This window comes from Gamsiella multidivaricata, assembly GCF_025024155.1.
Source record: "Gamsiella multidivaricata strain RSA 2152 chromosome Unknown BC939scaffold_113, whole genome shotgun sequence".
Lineage (NCBI taxonomy): Eukaryota > Fungi > Mortierellomycota > Mortierellomycetes > Mortierellales > Mortierellaceae > Gamsiella > Gamsiella multidivaricata.
Window position 1 is genome coordinate 63,206 of NW_026251821.1, and position 18,634 is coordinate 81,839.

An 18,634-nucleotide genomic window follows, 5' to 3' on the forward strand; every position below is an offset into this window, starting at 1 on the left:
AACCCCTGAGTTTTTTTTATGCACTTTTACGCAGCCCCCCTAAGAATCGAGCACCCCTCTAACGCCCCTCGTTAGGTTATACGTTGCATGGAATCAGGCAAAAGGGAGGAGGATGAAATGGAATGTCCTATCCTACTTGGAGCGGACGCAGTTGGCTACAGTCGCGTCGCGAGACGCGTTCTGGCACATGGCGCACTTTTTTCGTGGCTTCTAGTCACGTGATAATCCTGCCTGCCAGCCAGGCTGATCAAAAAGTGTCTCCATCATCTCTTCTTCTCCACCTCTTCATCTCAACATTCCTTGGACGCGATACTCGGCCTCAGTATCGACACACGCACAAGCGCACGTACACGCATCACAATCATTAGTGTCAGGACTCGAGATATAACCGCAATACCACATCTCGGGAATGGCCCCATCAACACCAAGGGCATTTCACAGAGTCGCGTACTGGGCCGTGACCCTTTGCGCTATTGTGCTAGCTCTCCTTGTCAGCACTACTGTCGCACTCGATGAGGCTCAAGCGGGTATTATTGACTGGTATGTGCAAAAAATCCCAAAGGCATGGGTATTTACAGGTTCCGCAAGTCATATGTGGCCTTTGAAGACATAGCTGGAATAACTATGAACCGCTCCCTCTTTTCCTAATCGAACTGTTGCTCCATCTTTGAATCGAATTCAGGCACCACAAATGGATCGGCACGCCCCATATGTCTGCTACACCACGCACTGTCCGCGGATCGAATGCAATCTTTGTTGCAACTGATAAAAATACCATCGCTTCAATTAAAGCAAAGTCCGGCGAACTCGGTATGGACCTGGAGATCTTTGACGGAGGGCCCAAACGTTCGACGTATTGTGTTGCTGGCTTAAGCAACGCTGTCAAGTGTTCTGATCCTGATTTCTACCTACTTTAATTAAATCATAGTATGGCGCCAGATTCTTCGCGAGGATGAACCTATTCACGCCCTGCGCTCCATCTCTGGACGTAAGTGCATTCATGAATGGTAGTTGTGTTTTTGGATACTCCATGCTACTGGACACCGATAGCTTACAATATACTGAAAATCGAATTATCACCACCCTTTACCAATTAGATCTTCTGACTCTTTCCGGCTCACACGAGTTTCACAGCCGACTTCTAGATGCAAAGACTGGACAGGTTCTTTGGGACTTTTCGCCTCGCGGTGAAGGCGCCATCCCCGGGCTAGAATTTGGCCAGGCTGCTACTGTCACCTCGGAGGATTCGAATTTAATCATTTTGAACAGCGGTGCCCATGTCCGCAAAGTTTTCAGCAAGGCAGGGACCGAGGCCTGGCATTGGAAAGCGAACGAGGGCTCTGCGACGACCTACTTTTCGGTTCTGGAGGCCAAGGGCTTCGGCGACCACACCGACGTTGTCTACGTACTTGGACTGCAACGTGAAGTTACCGCCTTTTCTCTCGAGGTTGTTGCTTTGGACTCAACCACTGGAAGCGTCATCAAGACATTCAATATCAAATCCAAGATCGAGGTCTTCGAAGACACGCTGATTTTAGGAGGCGGGTCGACAGGAAAGAGTGGATATGTTGCCTGGTTGGAGCAGGATCATCTGAAGGTTCTGACTCTCGGAACGAACAGGGTCACGCAGACGGCATTGAAGAGTATTATCGCCGAAACCCCAAGCTTCGAGGAGTTGGTCGCCGCGCTGGAGTTCGTAGACCTGAGGCTGCCCGAGGGTCATACCGAGTTCCTGCTGAGCGGAACGGTTGGCGAATACAACGACGCGAAGAGCTCAGTTCTTTTTGTAATTGACGAAAAGACCGGAAAGGCTGAGATCGTTCATGATTTTGGCGAGCGAACAGGATTCTCGGTCTACTCCGCCACAACAAAACCTGCGACGAATGAGGTCGTGATTGTGAGGGCTTTCCGCCAGGATCACGAGACTGGAGCTTTGGAACTCTTCGATGTCAGCGAGCGCAAGGTCATCATCGAGCATGCCCTCCCTCTGGATTTCGACAAATATTCCCACTTCACATTTGCATCGCTAGAACTGTACTCCAAGGGCCAAGGCGTTCAGACCCGCGTCTACTTCTCTACCATAGATGGATCTTTCCACGTTTATTCGGATGTTGAGTCTGAGCAGTGGTACCGTGAGGAATCATTGGCATACGTCAAAGACGTCGAATTTGTCGACTTGCCTGAACGCAAACTTTGGACCCAGGATGTTGATGAATCGGGACACGTCAGGGCAGCCAGGAATCTGACGATTATCGAGCGCTACATTGAACGCCTGTCATCACACATCTTGCAGCTGAAGAGTCTGCCTGCCTTCATCGTCTCGTATGCAAACCCCTCGTCTTTATTCAATAAGGCTCCCGTCGCTACCGAGTACTCGGAAGTTCAGATCGGTGTTCCCAACAATACCACTCAACCTCTGTACCGTGATCAGTTCGGTCTCCGCAAGATCTTGGTTCTCAGCACGTATAAGGGTAAAGTTGTCGCGGTCGATTCTGGAGACAAAGGTCAGATTATCTGGAGCCGATACTTCCCTTGGGGTCACGACATCAAGAACACTGTGGTGGTCCGCCACGCAAACGTACGACTTCCTCCTATTCTTGCCATCATTGCCGAGACTGTCGACGGCGGTGGAAACAAGGTTCTTCGACTATATCGTCTTAATGCCCTGACTGGCGAGGATTATGAATCCGGCAGCTTTTACTTCCCAGCCTCAGCTTGGATCCCGGCCGGATACCTCAGTGCTTTCAAGTTGCCGCTGGAAGACCCAGAGGAGAAGACGCAGGTCCTGTGCATTGTTGATGATCGCATGCATATCACCACCTTCCCTAGCACGGAGGTCGTTCAGGAGGCCTTCAAGGCACTTTCAGACGATTTTTATTTCATGTTGAAGAATAGTGTCGGCGCCAAGGAACTCAAGGGATTTAAGGCCATTGTTTCTTCAGACACAGACCGCATGGATGTGGAACCCACCTGGACGATCCCCTTCCCTGAAGGCGAAGTGATTGCTACGTTTGCAGAGAGACCATCGTACGAGGTCATGGCATCATTGGGTCGTGTGCTTGGTGACCGCGGAGTGCTCTACAAGTACCAGAATCCCAACTATGCAACCGTCATTACAGTCAACGAAAAGCCTAAGCACGGACTTGCCCCTTACCTAACCGTATACCTGATTGACATCGCCAAGGGCACCATTCTGTACCAGGCGACGCACGAGAACGTGGGCCTGCACCAGCCTATCCTTGCAACGCAGTACGAGAACAATGTAGTGTTCACCTTCTGGTTCGAGGGCGAAACTTCGATCTCTCCCAAAGGATATCAGGTTGTAGCTCTCGAATTGTATGAGAGCAAGAACCGCAACCAGCGCACCAAGAGGTGAGACTGATAGGCTATCGCCGGTTTGGTGACCATTATATGGATCTTTACTCTAACACAACTCAATATCTTTAATTCTCTCATAGCGAAACGTTCTCGTCTTTCGCGAGCGAGCGTCCTGACGTCTTGGCACAGTCTTTCCCCTTCCCACACTCTCCCACCGCCATTGGGGTCACATCGACCAAGGCTGGCATTTCCGCCAAGGACATCCTCTTTGGTTTGTCTCGTCAGTCGGTCATGGCTCTCAACAAGCGTTTCCTCGACCCTCGTCGTCCCACAGGCGCGCCGAGCGCTATGGACAAGGAAGAGATGTTGATGCCGTACTCGGCCATTACGGATGATCCACGACTGTTCCTGTCGTATAATCTTGAGGTCGTCGGCGTTAGAAGTATTGCGACTGCGCCCACATTGTTGGAATCGACTACGGTGGTGGTCGCATACGGTCAGGATGTGTTTGTTACTCGCCATGCGCCATCAAAGACATTTGATATCTTGAATGAGGATTTCTCAAAGTCGCAGCTGATGTTAACGATTGCTTTGTTGGTCGTGACGCTGTTCTTCACCGCTCCCATGGTAAGTCGCAACTCTTACTTGATGCATATCTGTCAAATGGGACGCCATGCACCTATTTCTTGTATTAACACTGCTTAACACATTTCTCTTTTTTTCTGTAGATGCGTAAGAAGATGCTCAAGGAGCAATGGTATTAGGGAATGTTTCTGAATGCAAAAGATATGAGCTGAAAAAATATAGATTCTTTCAAAGTAAAGCTGCGATTTAAACAAGAATATTCTCATTCTTGAAGCCCATTGAACCCTCAACGCCTGCCTTGACTCTACCATCATACTTGGACCCCTATTAATCCCAGTACGCGTAACTGGCGCCTCATGTCGTCTGGTATCTCGGCGCGTAATACGAGCGACCCATCATCCAACACTTTGTACCTTTTCTCATCCTCAGTTACCCTCGAGACCTCTTCTGGACCATTTTTGAACCAATCCTGCGATAGAGCACCAGGAAAGAGAAGAAACAAAGTCAACGCTTCGTCATCTCTCCTGCGATTTTTGTATGTGCATTACTGCTATAACATAGTCTACTCATACACAATACCTTCAAAATAAGCTCTGCCATGTGCAGATATATCCGTATCGGCCCCTTCTTCCTGTCCTGGCTATCCCCCTCGGCTAAATACTTTGAGTCTCCGAGAATAGGTGCTAAGGGTTGGGAGCGGAACCAAGGACATTTTTACGTGTATGAGTAACAAGGTACTATACAGAATCCTTTACATTGACCTTGGTCTCAGGATAGTCGGATCTCCCTTACCATTCAGGAGTTGCGCGCAGTGAACCCGTAGTTGGTGCTTACGACCTGTCCGTGGGTAAAGATGAAGCAATGCCCAATGCATCTACGCGTTCAGACAGAGTAAAAATATTTGTTTAGGATGAATTGCAATTTTGCTGTGTATGGATCAGCCCAATGTCGAACTACTTACATCTTTCTGGTGACTCTGGCTTACTATCCGGATATCGGTAGTCGAGGCCCAAGTCGTATTCATGGCGGAATCTCGTCGATGTTCTGTTGGTTCTCTTTGCAACATTTGGATGCTCTGCCTCTTTCCCTGCGTTACCGCGATCATGCTGCCTCTCAGAGTCGTCAAAGCACCTTCTGCCTTGAGTTCAATCTGGGATTCTGGATCCAGCAATGGGCCCTTGGATCCAACGATTGCGAGATACTAGTTGAGATTGTGGGATATATCATTATTACCCTATACTGATGCGCATTGCCTCTGTCCGGGATTAATACAAAAGTACAAACAAAGATGACTATTGTACCTTCTTCTGAATTCTGTTAGAAGTCATATTGGTGTCGCATGTCGAGGCTGTTCCAGTCGTGCTTTCATGGAAACGACCGGTCAGGTCTTGAGCCGCTTTACGAGTTCTAGCTAAGATTAGCAACCCTGAGGTGGTCCCGTCCAATCGATGCACAATCCTCGGCTTCTCTGGATAATCGTCTTGTAAAACTAAAAAGAAGAAAACCCCCCAATATTTGTTTCAGGAACTATTACACTCCTTATTATCGAGCTTCTTGCAATCAAAGACAGAAAGAACTGCTTTACTTGACAAGGAACCGTCGATGGAGCTCTCGATGCCTGTTCCACCCTGGACCACGATACCCGCAGGCTTGTCCAGGACAACGATTCGCTCATCCTTGTATACGACCCAATCCTGCAGCGGCAGTTCTACTCTCCTTCGTCCCTTCATTTGATCTACAGCACCACCTCTTGAAGAATCTGGTGCTGCAGACCTCGAAATGATCCCTACAGACGGGGGTTCAGTATGCTCCCAAAGTGCTCGGACACGCCAAGTTTGTCCTGCCTGAGTCCTCGTCGTTCCTGTGATCATTGTCACCGCCCCAGCCGTGGTGTTCGTGTCTTCGACCCCATCCTGGGCTCTCTTGTCTTGAGGCCCTGCTCCTTGAGAACGGAGTAACTTGATTTGCCGTTTCCGCAGCCATTTATTAACCAAAGAATTGTTCACTGTAGCAAATTCACTTTCCTGTCCAAGGCGGTGCTTCAGAAACCGATCCAAACGCATCCCAGACTCGTCCGGCGAGACGTAAAAGTCCTTGACCAGAAGGCTCCTAGGGCGGGTGCCGGTTGTGATCGCTACAGAGCCATTGACATGGGCGGCAGTAGCAGCGAAAGCAAAGATAGGAAGCGATTGACTGGCGTTGGCGCGTTGGTTGTAATAACGCAAGAGATTGCTGGCGTACGGCAAACGACTCCATATGATGCCTCTGGACACAAAGTGGATCTCTCGAGAAGGGAGAATCAAGGCCATCAGCATCAGGTAACCGATGTCGAAATGGAGTAATCGCTGGTCGTGATCAGATAACAAACCTCGTAGCCTACGAGGGCAAATGCAAAATTTTATTTGATAGACTTTGGGCGCTGTCGGCCGGTGCTGTCAACCGGTACATGACTGTAGCCGTTTCTTTCGACTCTTTTTACGCGCCATATTGCCTCCAATAGCACAGCCAATGAACTCGTATCTGCTAGTTTATCTGCGTACTTGTTCAATCGCACCTTCGCTGGGCCGTTGACTATAGACATCCGCGGCTTTTTCACGGCATATTCCTTTTCCTGCACCTGGTCGAAACGTCGTTCGTGAATAATCAGGCCTACCATCGAGACAGTCTGCTGGCCAAGAGATGATTGCGCGTCTTGTGGAGGACACTCTGAACTGGACTTGCCAAAGGTCAGCGATAGGGATGGAGATCGCATGCGACTATCGATCTCAGACTGAAAAAATGATCGATTTCGGACGCGTCTGGCTTGTTGCACTTCCTGGAGGCGATTCCGCAGCCAATGCAGCCTTACATTCGCCTCTATCTACAGCATCCACATATTTACCGCCTGGAGACTGCTCTCCTCTAGTTCAGAGGAAGGCCCTTTACTATCGTAGTTACCGCTTCTGCTACTGACGGTCAAAGACTGCCCGCCTCGATTTCGCGCGACAAGAGAGTACGGCGCTGCTCGAGACGACCAGGTGCTGCCCCGAGTCTTGAGCGGCTGAATATCTTCAGTTCATGGCTCCCCGAGGGGAGGTGGTACCGCAGATAGTCGCTCTATCTCTATTGTCCCCGCCTGTACTCTCTCCTCTTTTTACCGACCACTAACTGGACGGTGGCAACATGGGAATCCACATTCCTGAATAGTGTGATTCGATATCCGAGAGCAAACGCGTATTGAAGGCTTTAGTGATTTTCAGGCAAGGGCACTCAAGGCTTTCAAGTTGAAAATGTAAGACGATGTGTCTACGGGCATCCGAACGGTTTCTGAGAGATGTTGTGCTTTGAGATCCATTGATCTAAAGTTAGAGATCGGCGGGAGTGAGACGACAGAGAAGGGTGATCCAGCTGCTGTTCGAGGTGCTGCGGGATTACCTTGACACCTTGGAGGAACTCGAACTGAGGTAAATGTACGAGGGATTGTGGTAAATACTTCGTCGTTGTCTCCTGGATTTGCCATAGGAGAACTGGAAAAGTTTGAGGAGCAAAGCAGATGCCTCGGCTAATGGCATCTCTATCGGTTTTACAAATGCAAGAAATACGAAATAAGCCGAATAAACGAACTTTTTTATTTGATGCCGATCATAGTGAGAGGTCAAACAACAAAATGATGTGCACTCAGCACACAAATGGAGCTAAAGACGGTTGCGAATCGCGAAGATGCATTTGTTCGACGACACTGACCGGCAGACATGTCTTGCTCTCTGTCCGTGCGTGCGGCCAGAACCAGGTTTTTGGCATGTGCGGCCATGCAGTGATGAACGGACAATGTCGCATGAAGGCGATACATCGGGGGCCTGTCTATTTATGTCAGAAATAAGTATATAACAGATCTATATCTACATCGACGATTATTACTTGGGGGTGGAGGGAGTGGAAAGAGCACCGATGCATGATTCCCATCAGAGCGAATGCACAATTCATGCACAAAGTATGAATGATGAGCATTAGCTTTGAGCACAGGTAATATTTTTACCGTTCGAGGCTATTATGGTTGAGGCTATTGTCTCTTTGTCGTCATGATCCATGCATAAAGAAAGCAGCGAAGCAAGACGTCCCTCTTTGTCTAAACCCTTCCCTAAGATAGCAGACAGCTTTTTTGTTCCGTCATTTGTACAACGGCCGATGAAGTGTGCTGTAATTGTCTGCAGGCTGTGTCGAGCGCATCGATGGACAGAGCAATGGGCGGCGTGAATGGATGCTCGATATGGATGGATGGCGAAGTAGCAAGGACGGCCAAACAAAGAAATGTCTACACGCGGGGGTGTGAATGTGCGTGTTAGTAGTCGTGTGATGTGAGGGGGGGAGGGAGAGCATCACAGCGACTCCATGGTAGACTATAGTGCGGGTAGTTCTATTTCTGCCATCGCTGCAATAGCCTTTCCGTTTATGTAAGGTGGCAAAAAAAGGGTACTTATTTTAAAAATAAGGTTTGATGGCGTTGGGGTTTATTTTCTAATTTTACTTTTCCTTGGCTCTTTTTCAAAGCAAATAATATAGTAAAGAGTAAATATATCCGTCCTTTTGCGTTACCTGTTTGGAGCGTTTTTCTTCCTTTGTCGTTCCCTCACCCCCATCCTCACTCTCCTTCGCTTTCGACTCTTTTTTTTCCTTTTTCTCGCTTACTTCCTACCTTGACCTTGTTCTGCACTGCTTCTGAAGCGACATTTTCACTCCCCTCTCTCGCCTTCACTCACTCCCGCTCTCTCACTCTCTCACTCACCCACTTTCGCACTCCATTCCCCTCCCTCTCTCCCCCCGCTTTCGTAATCATCGTTCTCGATCCGCACTCTCTCACACACTCTCTACAGCAACTCAACAACGACCTGAAATACAATACACACAGAGTGTGACAATGATAGATATGGCTTCATCGCTACACAATGCGCTGTGCTGCTGGGCATCTTCACAACAGAGTCCTGTTGATGACACACCATCCTCGCCAGACTCGCCCTGCAGTGCCCGCTCGGTGTCCGAGTGCACCTGTGCTCACACATTAGCCAGCAATAACAGCGAAAAGAACACAGTAACCACCTCCACCTCGACCACAGCACACAGAGACCCCACAGCATCAACACCATTCTCACTACCCACACGAGCACAGCCGCATGCTCACTGCTGCTACCACCATCGGCTTGCACTAGGCCAACGTAAGTCGACTTTGATCCGTATGGGATGTACACTCGAGGATGAGACAGACAGATAAACAAACTCCTAATTAATATGACACATCAGACATATTGCGCCGAGAGAAAGAGGGAAAGAGGGAAAGAGGGGCAGAAGGGTTTGAATGGAATGTGTGTATGTCTGGACGAGGGAGGGAGGGAGGGGCTAACAATAGCCACTGGAAACGACTGCCGCCACCTCGTTTCTTCCTGCCACCGGTCGAGATGAATACCACGGTGATACAAATACAATTTGATTTGTGGCACTAATCGATCCTCCTTCTCTCTTTTCTCCTGTGTCATCTCCTAATTATGCAACTCATTCCCATACACGTTTCCCGCCAAATAACGACATGAACTTTACCGAACCAATTCGCTGCCCGCCAAAAAACATCACTGGCAACACATTCCACCTGAAACTGTATCCGAACCTGCTGCAGTGTATGCTGCGAGGGACGAGAAGCATTACCGCAAGAAGCGCGCCCATGGGTCGACCTCCCCCGTCAGGACATGGCCTCGCTCCAGCCATGTCAAGGACGTGATTGCCAAGAAGACCTCGGCCCCATCGGCCCTCGATGTCGTCTCGCCCTACCACTCGACCACATTCATGCTCACCCCACCCTCAGCATACCTCTACAACGGCACATCCCAAATCCATAGCCAACAGCAGTACTACCAGCAGCACCAGCAGATGCACCACTCCTCGCCTGGCAAATCGCCCTCAAAGCGGTTTTCGCTGCAAAAGTACTACTATAGCAGGAACACCATGGTCGCCACATCGACCGCTGCCAATGGCAGGATGACTCCCTCACGGACGCCCTCGCCACCACCAGTATCATCATCTCGAATTACCGCGATATTCACGCCAACATCGCTCTCGCCCATCCCATCACCATCATCCGCCATATCATCGTCACCATCACGTTCCATCCTAGCATCCCCATCTCTGTCATCGCCCGCGCCCGCCTCCTTTACCTCTGCACCATCCGCCTCTATCACCACATTAGCCACGATCCCAGATGGAACCGCATCCACATCAGGATGTGAAGGAACAGCTCCAGCCACAGCGGCGATCCACATGCCAGCACAAGGACAATTGCACGGATCAAATGCAGGTTCATTATCGATCCTTGTCCAAAGTAGCAGCATTGGCGATACCGACAGCATTCGCCCCAACACTCACCGCAATACGGACCCTTTTGTGACGAATCTTTCATCTTCACCTGTACCTTCATTAGCACTCAACATCCCCTCAAAAACTCCCCATTTGTCGCCACCAATGCTTACCACCATCATGGCTACTCCCACCTCTCCCTCCCTACCATCCCTCCCACTGTCCTATTCACCACCATCGGACTCTTCTCTGACAGTTTCAGCGCAATTCTATCCTTCTCCTTCTTCACCTTGCTTTCCAATTTGCCACAACAGCATTACGATTACCTCACCAGAAAAATCGGACGCTACACCATACCCAGCCTCCAGTATCACATCTGCAAAGCTGGCTCATCTGCTTGAGCAATCCAAGCAAAGGACTGTCAGTGCTGGTTCACGACGACCCTTGATCTTGGATCTCAGGTCCCATCCGGATTTCTATCCCCTCTCTATCACGGACTCTATCAACATCAATCTCCCAACGCTACTCATGAGGCGATACCGACGTGGCGGCGCAGTGTCGTCGTTTGCACTCGAGTCTTTTATCACCATCCCTTCGGACGTGGATCTCTTCCATGAGATCCAAGACTCTTGGCGTACCGCTGCTACATCCTCAACGGAGCCTCACGATGTCATTGTGCTCGATCAGGATATGAAGGCTGGCGAGGAGGAGTACGGTCGGTCAGCGACGGCTGCATGGACCCTTTTGAATGTCTTAGAACGCGGTATTGGCAACGATTGCTTTAATAGTGCCCCCATCCGCCTGTGGTATCTCGAAGGCGGTTTTGACGCGTTTCAGCTATGGGACGTCAACGAAAAGCACCTGACTCGTTCTGGGGTCTCTACCTCGGCATCTATGTCGCCTGATATGCACGCCGTCGATCAGGATGTGGAGATGACTCTGGTGGTGCCTGAAGTCTTGTCTACTTCTGGACCGACAAAGACCAAGCCAGCCTTGGCTATCGACACATCAGTATCCTCTGCACCGAAACAGAGGGTCCGCAGAGAAAGTTTGTTCTCATTGAACACAAAGTCCCTGCAGCGACCTGCTGAAATTTCTCGTGCTCGTTCGCAGACGGTCAACCTGAAGCCGTTGGCGATTCCTTTTGTAAACAACTCAGCTTCTTCCACACAACAGCAGCAACAACAGGCATCTAGGGGAGGATGGCTCGCGGTTCCATCATCGATGGCCGCTCCGGCTCCCTCGCCAGTCATGTCCATGATCAGTAATCACTCGATGGAAATCTCGCACTCTGCTTCGACGGACCACAGTTCTAGCTGGTCGGCCGACTCGAGCTCTGTCAATGGTTCTGGCCATTTCCCACTGGCTGTTCCTAGCTCTCATTCAACAACGCTGAGCACGAAGCGCTCGATCTCGTCGCTGTTGACCCTCACCTCAATCCATGCTTCCTCCACTACTGCAAGTATCCGAGAGGAGGATGAAGACCGCTCCGAGTCCGGAAGTGGCTCGAGGACTCTCCACATCCCATATAGCAGCCATCAATGGGGCCATGATAGTCCCAAGGACCACTCGACGCGCTCCTGCACCGAGTCTCTCCAGTCGATGAATCAGGAATACTCTCACCACTCCAACATGCAGGACCAACACTCCATCAGTGACCGATCTGTTATTACCGAGGAGGATGAGAATTCTGACGATAACGAGCAAGAGATCTCATGCATCTTGCCCAACTTTTTGTACCTTGGCCCCGAGATCGTGAACGAGGCTCAGGTGAAGGAGCTCGACCTCTTGGGCGTGAAGCGCATCTTGAACATGGCCACGGAATGCGAGGATGCGCTGGTCTCGAACCGTCAGGGCATGGAATACCACAAGATCGGCGTCTATGATAATATCGATGCCGATGTTGGCGCAGGACTGTTGCGAGCCGTAGACATTATTGGTACGTATTTATCTCGATTTTTTTTTTTTTTTTTTGTTCATTACTCATGAGAAACTGCTCTCTGTGCACCTTTTGCTAACTCTGTCCGTCTTTCTTCATTTTCCATCTTTATAGCCGCTTCACCTGACGCTCCTATCTATGTTCACTGCAAGGCTGGCAAGTCCCGGTCGGTGACGGCGACGATCGCATACATGATCACAAAGATGCATTGGCCTTTGAACAAAGCGTATCAACATGTGTTGACGCATCGCCCATGCATGTGTCCCAACATTGGGTTCGTGACTGAGCTGATGCGTATTGAGGAACGAACGCTTGGAACCGACAAGGCTGCTGGGATTCAGGTTGCTCAAGTGATCGTCCATTAATGGGGCTTTTCCAGTACCATGATACCACTATTGGCCATCTTGATGAAAAAAATTCACTTGGATACGATATGAAGTCGATAATGACAACTGATACGAACACGACTACGACATGAAATGACTCGACTTTACACGACATGACCGAAACGACTAATAATACCCACCGAAACGATTTGTACGATATTAAGGACGCGGATACGACACAGCATCAGCTCAAAACAAAAATACGGCCCTGTAACATCATATATGCTTGTAGACCTAGAGCCATTAGAACGCAATATAATAATAACAATAATAATAATAATAATAATAAACAATCAAGACTTAAATACTTAAAGATCCTGCACCATCTAAAGGCGTCTATGGATACATGCTCAATAAAGGAGTCAAGTGGATCAGATCGTGTGTCCAGCCAAGTGGGTCCATATAAAATACCCCGCTCCTGAACATATGCAACCTTGCTCACTCCTTTACATTATAGTTCACTATCCTCCAGTCCTTATCCAACGCGAATGAATCTGAATAACGCGTCTTCTAGAATGATAGAATTAACCTTTTTCCTGAGTATATTGCTGTGCGAATACCAAAGAGAATGAAAGCATACTAGATGCTTGGTATCCAGTTGGCCATGGCGCGGTAAGATTCCTCTCACAAGAATAAGCTGCTAGCAGCTGTTGCCTTTCATACAAGATCTGGTTGATAATGACTTATGTTTGTAATCTATAGCTGGACAACACAGACGCGTGAGTTCGGGTGTATTACAACCAAAAAAAAAAAAAAAAAAAAAAATGCAATAGTGAATTGACTTGTTACGAACCTGAACACTACTCTCTGCCTCCTCGACTGGAATACTGGAAGGTGATGTATCTCGTACGCCTTCCAGCACACCTTCTGCACCAGGTGTGGAAGGAAGGAAGTTCTGCTCATGCTATGTTTACTCCATTGGATTATAAGGTCAATACATTCGCCGGGTCATCCTTTTGTATCACGGCAGGCCAGAAAGTGTGAAGGCACCATGCGGAACAAACAAAAAAAGGGACGATGCTGCAGAGTTGACGGTCAATCTTCACTTCTTGCTGTGTCTTGCCCTGCAATCGGCTGAAGGTGAACCGATGCTTCCACCTGGTTCATATCCTGTTTTGATACAAATCCCTTATGGAAGCAGAAGTGAACATGGACATTGGGAACTATCATGATTTTTGTGGACGCAGAAATATGTGCACCCAAAATACCTAAAATGTGGGACACTGGACTGAAGATTAGGAGTGCACTACGACATGCGTACTTGGCCATGAGAGCCTGAAACGAAAGGTTTATTGTTTTTGCCATGGGGCGATGGTGTATAGAAAAATAAAAGGGGCATCATATCGGTCTCGTGGTTTCTTCATACAGAAACAGACAACCTGCAGTGCAGTCCAGCAGAGAACGACCGTTAAGCGATTAGCCATTGATTGACCTACATTTAGCCCATGGACCTCGGTATGGACCCATGCATCGACTGTATCCGTCTAGGATGACCGCCGGAAATACAGAGGGAGGAAGTAGAAAGGATGCATCCAGGCTTAAAAGGGATACATAGGCGAACGTCTGTACGTGTGCAGATGTCATACAAGTAACATTCATCGTCCGCGTGGGCAGTAAAACCCAACACCCCTGAAGAAGTGAGAGGAAGCCAATAGGCTGCTCCTCTCTCCTCGTGTCCACTCTCTTGACACACTCTTCTGCATCAACCATTGGAATCCCACTTCTTTAATCCCTCTTCATTCGCTCACTCATCCTTTCAATCATCCATCCATTCAATTCCATCGTCTGTTTTTCTACTCCACCGTCTATTAGTCTTTCTGTCTGTGCGTCTACTCAACCTTTCCCAACCGATAACCTTAATTGAAACATTCCGTCACCAGAAGCTCCCGAACGAAATGATTTTAGGATCCAACGGCGCCCATGCAGGCAAGTATATACCCGCTAAATGCTTATTCCACCATATAGTCCAACGGTAGCCCTACCTCATCACCAATTAACCATGGCTCTAAAAGACTTTCAACCGGGTCCGTGGCAACACGTTCCTCACAGTGTCCACGATATCGAGACCAAAGTAGACCAAGATCTCAGGATTGATGACCAGGACCCCAAAAACACATACTCCAAGCCAACACCAGCTGGCATCCAGCGACCTTCAAACCTGGATCTTGTGGCGGAGGACCGACCCACGATATCAACATCCAATCCTTCACTGCCCATACTGCGCTCCACGCCCTCAACGTCCTCCATATCATCAACTACATCCACCAGCTCAACTACTACCACGCAGACATTCGTGTCCACTCTATCTTTCAGCACTATCACAGGACCGCATCTAAGGGATGAACACGAGGCGGATGACCAACTTGATCTTGACTCTCTGGAGGTAGCCATCCTGACACCCACAGAGAACCGTACTATTCCATTTTTCGACCAAGAACAAACCGAACAAGACGAAACAGCAGAGAGCGACCGAAGGCTTCAGGAACAAGAAGATGCCCAGCCTCAGACATCGGTGACCGCTGCGTCAGGAAGATACACAAAGACGCCCAGCCAATATAGCACTGGAGCTGTCACTGTCAAACGACTACACTCTGCTGAACCATCCAGAACCGCAGTCAGCAGTTTGACCTCACCGCCCAGTTCATCGCCATCATCCATCGTGCACTCCATGGCTCCACACGAACAAGAGGAGGCGGTACAGGAAATGTTGTTTGCATCGCCAGAATACAGGAAGAGTATTGCGCTGAGCGAGCATAGTGAACTGATGCTGGACCCTTCAAGTCCATCTGGCAGAATATCGTCGCTTTGCATATCAGACACCGCCCCGCAGTACACGAACCTGCTTCGAGATGCTGCAATGATCATCGAACAGCGGCATCCGGACTGCAGTGAGACTCAAGACCACAATGATGCCATCAGCATCGACGCTGAACACGCTAATGTCCGTCTCGACAACAACTCCATATCTCCTGAGGAATTGGCGCACGATGTAAAGTTAAGAGAGAGCATGCGGACACCAGAGAAAGAGTCATCCTCTACGACGGGAACGCCTTCTTCGAGCACCAGGAGCACTATAACAAAATCTCGGTCGAGACGGTTTTCTGCTCCTGGACATCATGGCTCGAGTCATGTGTCACTCTCTTCATTAACAAGGTCCTCAGAGGCATCGTCTTCGTCGCAGGCGGCAGGAACCGAGATACTGGACGTGGAAACATTAGTTACATCGGACACCAGTGTAAGAGGCCCACAGGCCATTCAATTATCGGAAATCGAGATCGAACACGCAGAGCCGAAATTCTTTTTGCCTGGAGTACGTCCTGGTATGAACACCGTGGGCCTCGAGGGAACCGCGTCGAGACATGCGGCTCCTCTTTTGCAGCACCACGCGACAATACAACCCTATCTTCCCATGTTGAACGACAGTCTCAAAGCAGGACCCTCTGCTCCCTCGACTTCGGCGGCTCTGCATCTCTCACACCTTCACCATGATTATCGACCAGGTGTTGTTTTCGAGTATTACGAGGGCGAGTGGGACTGGCTACCGAATTTCGATGAGATGCGACCGGATAACGCAGGAATCGTCGGCAACTTTATGATCGATGATACAACGGAGCAGGAACTGTTCAGACCGCGATATAGTCACCAAGTGCGTCGAAAGTATAAGGAATCAGGGAACTTTGCGGTTCGGTTTACGACTCATATCGATATCACTCAGGATGGGGTTTATTCTTTCTGGCTGTCTTCGAACGATGGCTCAGTCCTTTATGTCGCCAACACACTAGTGGTTGAAAACGATGGAATGCACTACACAACCGAGGCTGAGGGGCGAATTTCGTTGCATGTGGGAAGGCACCCGATAACGGTCGAGTTCTTTCACAGGAACGGCAAGATGCTAGAAGGATTTCGATCGACGGGTCCGTCGTTGGTCGTGAGCTACAGAGCCCCGGGACCGCTTTGGTCGTTCGGACTGAAGGCAGGACCCAAGAAGATTATCAAATCGGCTAATCTGTTTTACGACCATGGAGGTAAGCGTCCTTTATGCTTTATGAGCACATGCAAGTGAGTTCTGGACCCTACAGTGCTTATCGTCGCCCTGTGTCCTTGTACTCCTTCTAGATATACGACTCAGGAACCTACTGCGAGATTATGGAGTGGACGACTATTCTTCAATGGATAACATCAATACTATTTCGCCAACCGGTTTGCGGCCCAACGAGTGGGGCGCGGACGGAAGAGACCTGTGGGGCCAAGGCGCAGGTGGTAACCAGCAGCGCGATCGACCGAGCAGGTACAGGATGATGAGTGGAGATATGGGACCGATGCAGCCCTCAAACCGCGAACTGCACGTCCAAATGGAGAATGCAAAGACCACGATCAAGGATCTTGAACAGGTAAAATGACTATTCTAGTTCGAGCTATGCTATCAGTTGACGTCCCTAGTCTTGATGGAAATGGATATCTGACTGGTCCCTAACTTTTAATGCTTTTTAGATTATTCAAGACCAAGCCGAGTCGCACAAGAAGAAAATGGCAGAGCTGTATAGCATTTTGCAGGACACGCAGGCACAGGTTGATCGGTTGCTCACCGGTCTGAAGAAGGCAGCGCTCTTTGAGGCGCCCAGGAAAACGGTTCCCCAGAATCAAACGAGCCATCAATCATGGAGAAATACAGTTATGTCGGTGTATGTCGATGCAGAGGAGGACTATCCACAACCGGGGCCAGACCAGCCAGGAACTGGCGAGGATGACTCTGTCCTTGAGGTACGTGATCATAAGCGAATAACTTTTTTTTTTATTGAATTCATAAAAAAAATTCTAATGCATTCGTTATTTTCTATTCCATTTAGACTGATGGCGATGACATTCTTGCGAAGCATCTTGCGGATGTTGAGAAGTTGAAAGAGGTGAGAGGGCAGCCGTTACAGAAAAGCACTCTTGGACCACGCACAGCTTCAGATGGCTAATGATGATAATGCCTCTTGTCTTTGTACTTGTACGCCTTCAGCTTTACTTTTTCTCAATGGCACTCTCCGTCAAGATGAACAGCGAAATGATGGGCAAGAAGACGCCCGAATACACCTCTACGAGCGTGCAGAAGCTATACGAGGACTGCACAGGGACCTCCAAGGTTCCGGTGGAGGGTTGGCCGGGATATGTGAGCCGGCACTTTGCAAGACGACCGACCACCTAAACCATCCTTCGAGCGTGTCTGAAAAGCCCCACAGGGCTGTGAACTATTCTGCAGAATAATCAGTTCAATACTCGGTGCGATACTTGATGTAATAAATGAATAAAGGTCGGTGTCTGCCATAAGCCTGAAGGCTTTCTGTCGATTTCTTCGTCCAGCAACTTCTGATATTCCTATTCCATGGCCGAACCAGAGCAACCAAGGGATCCGCTCGAAATCATCGAGATCATTGTACTGATTGGCGAGTTTATCAAGACGGAACGACAACCGACGGTCTATCTCTTCCCAAGGAACTACTCAAACTCACTCTCGTTTCCAAGACCTGGCGTCCAGCATTACTGCCGATCGTATGGAAGGTCTATGACGGGCATATAATGTCCAGCGTCCCTGAGGAGGTTCTTTCGAAATATAGTCATCACATCCGGATTGTTAGCGGCCGTGTCCATAAAGGACCGCTCTATTCCAAGGATCTGAAGCTGTTGAATACGTGGGCGACGAATCTGTTTACGCTCAGGCTGGTCGAGCAGGCTCGGCCGAAGATCTCAACGCGCTTCTGGTGGGGTACTACCCCATATAAACTGCAGCCATTGCTTCTTGATGTAGGCACGGATGTGTCAACAGTGGCATATACCTATCAGGATGGGCGCCAGGTAGTCAATCTGAAGGCGATGCCGGGGACAATTTGGGAGCTGATGCTACGTCAGTGGAGAATCTGAGATGTGAAGACGTTGTTGGAGTTCTTGACGAGGTACACGAAGCTGGAGAGCTTGACGTCCTCCGATGTCCAGGGATTTCGGACCTTCCTGACTACAGCGGCAACGGATGCAGGACAGGCACCGCCGAAGCTCAGTATTCAACAGCAGCAATGCCCAGGAACTGTAACAAAGAAACAGCCTCCGC

General features: G+C 49.3%; 4 protein-coding genes across 4 annotated transcripts; 3 read left to right on the forward strand and 1 right to left on the reverse strand.

Annotated features, from left to right (window-relative positions):
- Positions 1-283: 283 nt before the first annotated feature.
- Positions 284-4,165, forward strand: BC939DRAFT_467864 (uncharacterized protein). Its single transcript, XM_051557851.1, has 6 exons — positions 284-540; positions 683-810; positions 929-988; positions 1,098-3,372; positions 3,459-3,945; positions 4,047-4,165. Exons 1-6 carry the CDS (start codon positions 410-412, stop codon positions 4,080-4,082), a joined length of 3,117 nt encoding a protein of 1,038 aa, XP_051406852.1. The 5' UTR covers positions 284-409; the 3' UTR covers positions 4,083-4,165.
- Positions 4,166-6,262, reverse strand: BC939DRAFT_467865 (pseudouridine synthase). Its single transcript, XM_051557852.1, has 6 exons — positions 5,489-6,262; positions 5,205-5,392; positions 4,865-5,104; positions 4,696-4,777; positions 4,483-4,586; positions 4,166-4,372 (listed from the first exon to the last, which is right to left on the reverse strand). Exons 1-6 carry the CDS (start codon positions 6,216-6,218, stop codon positions 4,214-4,216), a joined length of 1,503 nt encoding a protein of 500 aa, XP_051406853.1. The 5' UTR covers positions 6,219-6,262; the 3' UTR covers positions 4,166-4,213.
- A 3,842-nt stretch (positions 6,263-10,104) lies between these two features.
- BC939DRAFT_31283 (uncharacterized protein) lies at positions 10,105-12,869 on the forward strand. The gene is made up of 3 exons (XM_051551469.1): positions 10,105-10,218; positions 10,346-12,160; positions 12,275-12,869. The coding sequence occupies exons 2-3, from the start codon at positions 10,387-10,389 to the stop codon at positions 12,523-12,525; spliced, it is 2,025 nt and encodes a 674-aa protein (XP_051406854.1). The 5' UTR covers positions 10,105-10,218; positions 10,346-10,386; the 3' UTR covers positions 12,526-12,869.
- A 1,676-nt stretch (positions 12,870-14,545) lies between these two features.
- BC939DRAFT_507996 (uncharacterized protein) lies at positions 14,546-17,737 on the forward strand (the record flags this gene model as incomplete). Its single annotated transcript, XM_051560952.1, has 5 exons — positions 14,546-16,571; positions 16,663-16,937; positions 17,038-17,307; positions 17,394-17,450; positions 17,552-17,737. The coding sequence occupies 5 exons, from the start codon at positions 14,546-14,548 to the stop codon at positions 17,735-17,737; spliced, it is 2,814 nt and encodes a 937-aa protein (XP_051406855.1).
- Positions 17,738-18,634: the final 897 nt, after the last annotated feature.